Source organism: Palaemon carinicauda, chromosome 22 (assembly GCF_036898095.1).
Source record: "Palaemon carinicauda isolate YSFRI2023 chromosome 22, ASM3689809v2, whole genome shotgun sequence".
Taxonomy (NCBI): Eukaryota; Metazoa; Arthropoda; class Malacostraca; order Decapoda; family Palaemonidae; genus Palaemon; species Palaemon carinicauda.
The window spans coordinates 13,892,291-13,901,605 of NC_090746.1; the positions used below are offsets into that span (position 1 = coordinate 13,892,291).

At 35.6% G+C, this 9,315-nt stretch overlaps 1 protein-coding gene across 1 annotated transcript in view; it reads right to left on the reverse strand.

Annotated features, from left to right (window-relative positions):
* Positions 1-121: 121 nt before the first annotated feature.
* The window catches only part of LOC137616331 (trypsin-1-like), a 41,079-nt gene continuing 31,885 nt past the window's right edge, over positions 122-9,315 (reverse strand). Inside the window, exons 3-8 of the mRNA XM_068345982.1 lie at positions 6,923-7,026; positions 3,884-4,060; positions 2,702-2,866; positions 1,645-1,838; positions 1,032-1,148; positions 122-507 (exon numbers count right to left, since the gene is read on the reverse strand). Of these exons, the coding sequence (XP_068202083.1) occupies positions 379-507; positions 1,032-1,148; positions 1,645-1,838; positions 2,702-2,866; positions 3,884-4,060; positions 6,923-7,026 (886 nt within the window). The 3' untranslated portion in view covers positions 122-378. The remainder of the gene's footprint in view (positions 508-1,031; positions 1,149-1,644; positions 1,839-2,701; positions 2,867-3,883; positions 4,061-6,922; positions 7,027-9,315) is intronic.

The window sequence follows — 9,315 nt, forward strand, 5'->3', positions numbered from 1 at the left end:
AGCAAGAACCATTAGATTTTCTTTAAAAATGTATACCAGGAATAATCAATCATTGATGTTAGCGTGCACAGCTCAACATTACCACATACCAATACATACGGAGCTTCATGTTTTTATTTTTACGCGAGCGAAGCGAGCGCATGACGAAGCAAGAACGATTAGATTTTCTATTAATCTTGTTTTTTTCTTTTTACATTTTAAAAATATTGAGATTGCATACCAAAGTAAAATGATAATTTCTGGGATCACGCCATGAATGAGATCACATACCAAAACAGCACTCAGTTCCAATAAATAAGAATCCCATGATTGAGAAAAAGGTGGTGAAATTTCATGAAATTAATTTCTCTTTTTCATGGGAATATACAAGAAGAAATTCTAATCTTCCTGCTGCGATTCTTCTTCTTCCAGTTGATCGAGTGTTGTCACTCTGAGGTTGGCTGGGCGATCAGGCACTCGCACTAGTCCATGGACAACATTATTTATCCAGTGTACGTATCGACTAACCTTTGATAAGAAAAAAAAAAGAATAAAATAGTTTTCCTCTAAAAGCATCAGCTGTGACCAGGCTGTGCAATGATATTCCTAATTGGGTAGTTGAATCAGTAGAACTTAAAAATTTCAAACTTACATCAAATGTTTTTATGTTGAACAGGCTGACATAAGTCTCTTTTTATAGTTTATATAAGAAAAATCTATTTTAATGTTGTTACTGTTCTTGAAATATTTTGATTTAGTTTCTCATTACTTTTTATATAGTATATTCATTTCCTTTCCAACTAGGGTTGTAGCTTAGCTACTACTACTACTACTACTACTAATACTAATACTACTACTACTACTACTACTACTACTACTACTAATAATAATAATAGTAATAATAATAATAATAATGAAAACACATTGTGTGTGAAAACTGTTATTCGTCGCGTCCTCATACAAGAAGTCTATCCATGTTAACTTAACTACTTGAAACACCATCTAATCAGTTTGATCTAATTGTGAGTGAATTATAAACTCATAAAACTTACCTCTGTATAAACCCCAGGTACATTAGGTCTGGCACATCCTATTCCCCAAGAGACGATGCCTCCAAGGTAATATCTGTTATCGGATCCTCTGCAGACGAAAGGTCCACCGGAATCTCCCTGTGAAAAGTCACATTAGCTAAGAATTAGAACATTTCTAGAGCTAAGGCATATTATTTCAGTAATGTGAGGAAAATCTTGATATTCTTTACACTTTTTACAGTATGTGTCGTGCTGCAATATTTCATTTTTTTTTTTTTCAGATTTCCAGCGTTTTTTAATTTAAAGGGGCACTTCCTCATGCTTAGTTTCCTGGCTTGAAGCTGGAAGACTAAGCGTGACACAGGATAACTGACAGTTTTTTCTCTCAAGTTTCAGAAGTCTTGAATACATAATAGTAATCATATTTGAACATAAAAAGTTGATGACTGCTAATCAATTTATTTTTTCCCTTCCCTCACTGGGCTATTTTCCCTGTTGGAGCCCCTGGGCTTCAAGCATCCTACTTTTCCAACTAGGGTTGTAGCTTAGCAAGTAATAACAACAATAATAAACAAGTATATTAAATTCTTATCAAAGGACATTATTTCCTAAGGAAGAAAGATCTATGACTCACCTGGCAAGCGTCCTTGATTCCGTATTCATATCCAGCGCAAATCATGGAATCAACGATGGGTCCTGTGTAGCCAATGGCACGGTAGCTACTCCGGCACTTCTGGTCCGAGATGACGGGCACAATCACCTTCTGAAGCAGGTCTGAGGAACTTCCTCCCTCGGTAACTTTTCCCCAACCGGTCACAACGCAGTCCCCTAAGGTCACATTGAGACATAGGTCAGGTCACATAGGAAATATTATGGGAAGTTTATATACAAGGTTAAAAGTTTAGTGGTGCTTTAAATATTTAAATTTACTGATGCCAAGTAATTTCATTCTTCCGTAAAATTTGATGTCAAGAATATTGAAATAATTAGATAATCTGAACGAGTTTTATTATATTACAGTAATGATACTCGCGCGCGCACACACACACACACACACACACACATATATATATACATACACACACACATATATATATATATATATATATATATATATATATATATATATATATATATATATATATATATATATATATATATATGTGTGTGTGTGTGTGTGTGTGTGCGTGTGTGTGTGTGTGAGAGAGAGAGAGAGAGAGAGAGAGAGAGAGAGAGAGAGTCAATATACAGTACATTCATGTATAAATTCTCATGACCAGATGGCCAAAATACCTACTTAAAAACAAAATGAAATAATCAATTGGCGAATGCTACACATTTAGAAGTGTGTTTACACGCTATTTATTTTTGCTAAATTTTCCAATTTATATAATTTGCTGTTAAAAATGTAAGATAATGAAGGCAAAGAGAAAATAAGGCTATGAGGCTTACCAATACCAAATACAGGTAAACTATTGTTAGGTTAGGTTAGGTAGGATTGGGCTATGTTAGGTCCGGTTTGGTTATGTTAGGTTAAAATGAAACTTTTTATGGATATTGATTCAATTAAGAAAGAAAACAAGGATAAGCATGACAAAAATCCTTTTGATGAGTGAGTGCTTTCCTTTTTGTTCCATTGTAAGGCTTTTTAATTAAGAAAATGAATAACTAGTATTATTAGGCCTACATACCAGAGAAATTTGTCAAGGGTGGAGGCAAGCATATGGGCGAGACTGTCATGCCATCTAGCGTCAAAGGAGAGGACAGTTTAATGAGAGCGATGTCGTTCTCTTGGGTGTTGGTGTTGTAGTTCTCGTGTTCAACGATGCGCTCGATGTAACGGGTCTGTTCCGTCCCTGCAGATGGAAAGATGAAGATTATAGGATGAAGTACGTAACTGTCACTGTTTCTTAAATGTATTCGCAGTTCTAATGCAACCGTTAACCATTGATATATACATCTAGTTGCATCTTAAAACTGATAGTGCAGACCTCCACCGTGGCAGCTTATTTCTCGAAACCAGCTTGCCTTTTTTCAGAATCAATTTAGACCGTAGGCGTATTTGAAGTCTGTGACAACCATGTACGAAATTGGGGTTAAGATTTGGGTTAATTCGGACGACCTTTTGCTTGACCTTGACCTTTGACCTATGAGTTTCAAAATTGCATCACTTCCAGGTCTCAACATAACAATTAATGCCTCTATGAGTAAAACTGTGGCCAGGAAGTACTGTAGTTCACAAACAGACAAACAAACGGACAAGTGGACAAACAAGGGCAAAAATATAACTTCCTCTGAACTTAGTTGGCGGAGGTACATATTTACACAATTAATCATGAGTTATTTGTAATTACCGATGAATTAATTTTCTTTTATCATAGACATAGTAACAGTACTTTAACATAATTGAGATAGTTATCTTAACATGACAAAGGATATATTAAAAACTATATTTGAAATCTAAATATCAAAGCGAATTTTATACAATTAAGAGTTTCTTTTATTCTGCTCTGTCTGCTATTTTTCTTTCCTTAATTCTGTAATTTTCATTAACTATATATTACCATTCTCCTTCTCAGACATTTTTGTGTGATTTCATATAAACATTATAGATCATCTCCAAAATTTAATGGGGTCGTCCAGACCTAAAATCTATCTGTAGTGAAAATTTCGTAAAGATCCGCAGAGTTGTTTTGACGTAGTCCTGTCTACAGACACACAGACAAATTCTGTCCACAGACAAATAGATAAATAAATAAATAAACTGACTCGAAAACATAACCTCCTTAGCGGAGGTAATGAACACATACAAGACATGATAATGATTTGTTTTTTTAGAATCATTATCTATCTTACTGCCTCATATGACCCACCTTCCTTCTGCTTGAGGACGTGGTCTCCTGCCACGACAATCAGGTCCTTGGCTGTGAACTGGTGTGTGCAGTGGGCGGCTGTTACCACCCAATTCTGGTCAATGACTGTGGCGCCACACAGATGGTAGGTGTACCAGTTATAGCGCCATTGCAGTGATACTTGCCAGGGAAATTCATCTGTAAGAAAGTAGTTATTATCATTATTATTATTACTACTTGCTAAGCTATAACCCTAGTTGGAAAAGCAAGATACTATAAGCCCAAGTGCTCCAACAGGAAAAATAGCTCAGAGAGGAAAGGAAATAAGGAAATAAACTACAAGAGAAGTTTAAGAACAATAGTAACATTAAATGAATCTTTCATGTATAAACTATAAAAAAAAAACTTCAAAATAACAAGAGGAAGGGAAATAAGATAGAATAGTGTGCCCGGGTGTACCCTCAAGCAAGAGAACTCTACCCCAAGACGGAGGAAGACCATGGTACAGAGGCTATGGCACTACCCAAGACTAGAGAACAATGGTTTGATTTTGGAGTGTCCTTCTCCTAGAAGAGCTGCTTACCATAGCTAAAGAGTCTCTTCTACCCTTGCCATGAGGAAAGTGGCCACTGAACAATTACCTATTGAGTGAAGAAGAATTATTTTGTAATCTCAGTGTTGTCAGGTGTATGAGGACAGAGGAGAATATGTAAACGATAGGCCAGACTATTCGGTGCATGTGTAGGCAAAGAGAAAATGAACCGTGACCTGAGAGAAGGATCCAATGTAGTTCTCTGGTCAGTCAAGGACCCCATAAATCTCTAGCGTAGTATCTCAACGGGGGGCTGGTGCCCTGGCCAATCCACTACCTATCTTATTTCTCTTCCCCCTTTCTTTTGAAGTTTTTTTTTTATAGTTTATATATGAAAGATTTATTTTAATGTTGTTACAATTCATAAAATATTTTATTTTTATTGTTAATTACTACTCTTGTAGTCTATTTGTTTCCTTATTTCCTTTCTTCACTTAGCTAATTCTTTATTGGAACCCTTGGGCTTATAGCATATTGCTTTTCCAACTAAGGTTGTAGCTTAGCAAGTAATAATAATAATAATAAAAATAATAATAATATGTTATAATTTCCATAATGGGTAACTGTCATAAAATTATGATTATAATCAAAAAAAATTTTTAATGCGCAAAACGATGATGCTGATATCCTAAGGAAACATCCATGGTCTCTTGGGTTAGAGTTCTCTTGCTTGAGGGTACAATCAGGCACACTTTTCTATCTAATTTCTCTTCCTCATGTTTTGTTAAAGTTTTTATAGTTTTATAGGAAATATATATTTTAATGTTCTTATTGTTCTCAAAATATTTTATTTTTCCTTGCTTCCTTTCCTCACCGGGCTATTTTCCCTGTTGGGGCCCCTGGGCATAAGGCCAGGGGCCCCAACAGGGAAAAACGTCCTTCTGAGGAAAGAAAATAAAGAAATAAATACAGTGTATAAGAAGTAATGAATAATTGAAATGAAATATTTTGAGAACAGCAACAACATTAGAATAGATCTTTCATATATATAAACTATAAGAAAGATATTTATGTCAGCCTATTCAACGTAAAAACATTTGCTGCAAGTTTGTACTTTTAGTTGAGAAAGATCACGTAGCGTCTCCAACATTTTTTTTCTTTAGCCAGTTACTGGAATGTAAGAAATTTGGGGAGGTAATAATATTTGAAATTTAAAAATGATATTTGAAAATCATGTTAAAAACATTTCGAATCTGCAGTTTAATCATAAGGGTACCCTTTCATAGTTAATATTTATTTATAGTTTTCTATGATAAATAGTTCATCAATATCCAGGATGTTTATAAGACAATATTGGCAACGGGCTACCAACGCGAGAGCCCGTGTTCCAACCTCATCATCATCTTATCCTACGCCTATTGACGCAAAGGGCCTCGGTTAGATTTCCCAGTCATCTCTATCTTGAGCTTTTAAATCAATACTTCTCCAATCGTCCTCTCGTACTTCACGCTTCAGTCCTCAAACATGTAGGTCTGGGTCTTCCAACTCTTCTAGTGCCTTGTGGAGCCAAGTTGAAAATTTGGTGAACTAATCTCTCTAGGGGAGTGCAATGAGCATGCCCAAACCATCTCCATCTACCCCCTCATCATGATCTCATCCACATATGGCACTCGAACAATCTCTCTTATAGTCTCATTTCTAATCCCGTCCTGCCATTTAATCCTGTCCTAGTTTAGAGTAATCTACCAAGCAAGAAAGTAAGACAATACCAATGGCGGAGATGATAAGAAGAATAATGAAAAAGAAAGATGATGCGATTATAATCAGGAAGAAATTCTGATAATATTGGGAGCAAGACTCCAACAAATTTTTTTCATAAAAAAAAGTCTGTTGGAGTCTTGCTCCCAATACTCTCATCATTTCTTCCTGATGATAATCTCCTTAGGATATTTCTTTTACCTTCTTCTTCTTATCATTTTCGCCATTAGTATTGAAAAAACAAGTCCCTCGAAGCCTGGCAAGAAAAATCACAAGCAGAACTCTCATATGATGCTCAAGGGATTGCCTTAGAAATGACCTCAAGTTTAGAAGAAATTACCTCAAATACTAAAAACATCATAAAAACGCAAAACAATTATATCATGATTAACAAAAGCTCTCTGTTTTCTTAAAATCTGAAAGATAGATTTTAGATACACAATGTTACTCTATAATCAAAAGATTACTTAAAGAAATTACCTTCAAATTTCCTTGAAAGTACTATTACTCTAGAAATTCCCTTAAATCATCCAAAATAACTAATCTGAGCTAATCACCTTGGAAATGAGAGCACTGTCCACAAGGCATGACGTTGCCACAAAAAAAAAAAAAAAAAAAAAGCTATTGGGTCTGCCCCACTCTTTTGCATCTCCCACTGTACTTAATTTTAGCAGTCTTCCCTCGAATCCTTCCAAAATCCTAATTCCCCCCCTCCCCTCCCCCACCTATCCTATCCCCCTAGGCTGTAGCTGTACTGTAAAAGAACTTACGGTCCTCAGCCGGGGATCCCCCGACGATTCTGATGATGGCATCCGGTACAGCGTTGCGTCGGATTCCACAGATCTGGCTGTTCCTCTCCACTGCACCCGGGGATCTGAGAGAGAGAGACAGATGAAAGGCTTGATTAAAGGCTAGGAGAAGTCTTGGTTAAGTGAGGGGAAGGGGAGGGGGGAGAGAAGGAATGATGTTTTATGTACATTTTGACATTAACGGCTTTGCTGAATTTCTTCTTTTTCATTGCATTTGTCTGCTCGTCCAGAAACAGGACTTTGTTCTACAATCATATCTATCCGACTATCATCTTTTCCTAATATATTTACACCAACTGCTTACCTACTGTCATCTTTTCCTAATATATTTACACCAACTGCTTACCTACTGTCATCTTTTCCTAATATATTTACACCAACTGCTTGCATACTGTAATCTTTTCATAATATATTTACACCAACTGCTTACCTGCTGTCATCTTTTCCTAATATATTTACACCAACTGCTTACCTACTGTCATGTTTCCCTAATATATTCACACCAACTGCTTGCCTACTGTCATCTTTTCCTGATATATTTACACCAACTGCTTACCTACTGTCATCTGTTTCTAATATATTCACACCAACTGCTTGCCTACTGTCATCTTTTCCTGACATATTTACACCAACTGCTTACCTACTGTCATCTTTTCCTAATATATTTACACCAATTTCTTACCTACTGTCATCTTTTCCTAATACATTTACACCAACTGCTTACCTACTGTCATCTTTTCCTAATATATTTACACCAACTGCTTACCTACTGTCATCTTTTCCTAATATATTTACACCAACTGCTTGCATACTGTAATCTTTTCATAATATATTTACACCAACTGCTTACCTGCTGTCATCTTTTCCTAATATATTTACACCAACTGCTTACCTACTGTCATGTTTCCCTAATATATTCACACCAACTGCTTGCCTACTGTCATCTTTTCCTGATATATTTACACCAACTGCTTACCTACTGTCATCTTTTTCTAATATATTCACACCAACTGCTTGCCTACTGTCATCTTTTCCTGACATATTTACACTAACTGCTTACCTACTGTCATCTTTTCCTAATATATTTACACCAATTTCTTACCTACTGTCATCTTTTCCTAATACATTTACACCAACTGCTTACCTACTGTCATCTTTTCCTAATATATTTACACCAACTGCTTGCATACTTTCATCCTTTCCTAATATATTTACACCAACTGCTTACCTACTGTCATGTTTTCCTAATATATTTAAACCAACTGCTTACCTACTTTCATCTTTTCCTAATATATTTACACCAACTGCTTACCTACTGTCATCTTTTCCTAATATATTTACACCCACTGCTTACCTACTTGCATCTTTTCCTAATAAATTCACACCAACTGCTTACCTACTGTCATGTTTTCCTAATATATTTAAACCAACTGTTTACCTACTGTCATCTTTTCCTAATATATTTACACCAACTGCTTACCTACTTTCATCCTTTCCTAATATGTTTACACCAACTGCTTACCTACTGTCATGTTTTCCTAATATATTTAAACCAACTGTTTACCTACTGTCATCTTTTCCTAATATATTTACACCAACTGCTTACCTACTTTCATCCTTTCCTAATATGTTTACACCAACTGCTTACCTACTGTCATGTTTTCCTAATATATTTAAACCAACTGTTTACCTACTGTCATCTTTTCCTAATATATTTACACCAACTGCTTACCTACTTTCATCCTTTCCTAATATGTTTACACCAACTGCTTACCTACTGTCATGTTTTCCTAATATATTCACACCAACTGCTTGCCTACTGTCATCTTTTCTTGATGTATTTACACCAACTGCTTACCTAAGTCATCTTTTCCTAATATATTTACACCAGCTATTTACCCAAGATCATTATTTTTCCATTTATAAACCTATTCAACCATAAATTAAACTTGTTTTTTAGGACTGCTTCAGTAAAATATATAGATTCCTGAACGAATATTTAACCTGAGTGACAGGAAACACGTGCACATTCTGAATAAACTTATTTCGTTCTCATGTATAAATTATACACTCGGTCTTTTCTTTTCCACTGCACGACTAGCCATCGCAAAGACACTCAAAAAGTAAAGGCAATGAAATAAAACTCTTGTTTTCGCCTTTCTTCGTCCTATAATTATCACGTGCAATGAAGCGATCATATAATTATCATCCTAACTCCGAGGAAAAGTTGCATGACTCGCATGTAAACAACAATGGCGGATAAAAAAGTGAACGGTAGAAAGCGCATATATACTATAGAGTCTCAGAGAAAACTCAGAGTAAATGGACCGTAATAAATCACGCTATAAGGCCTA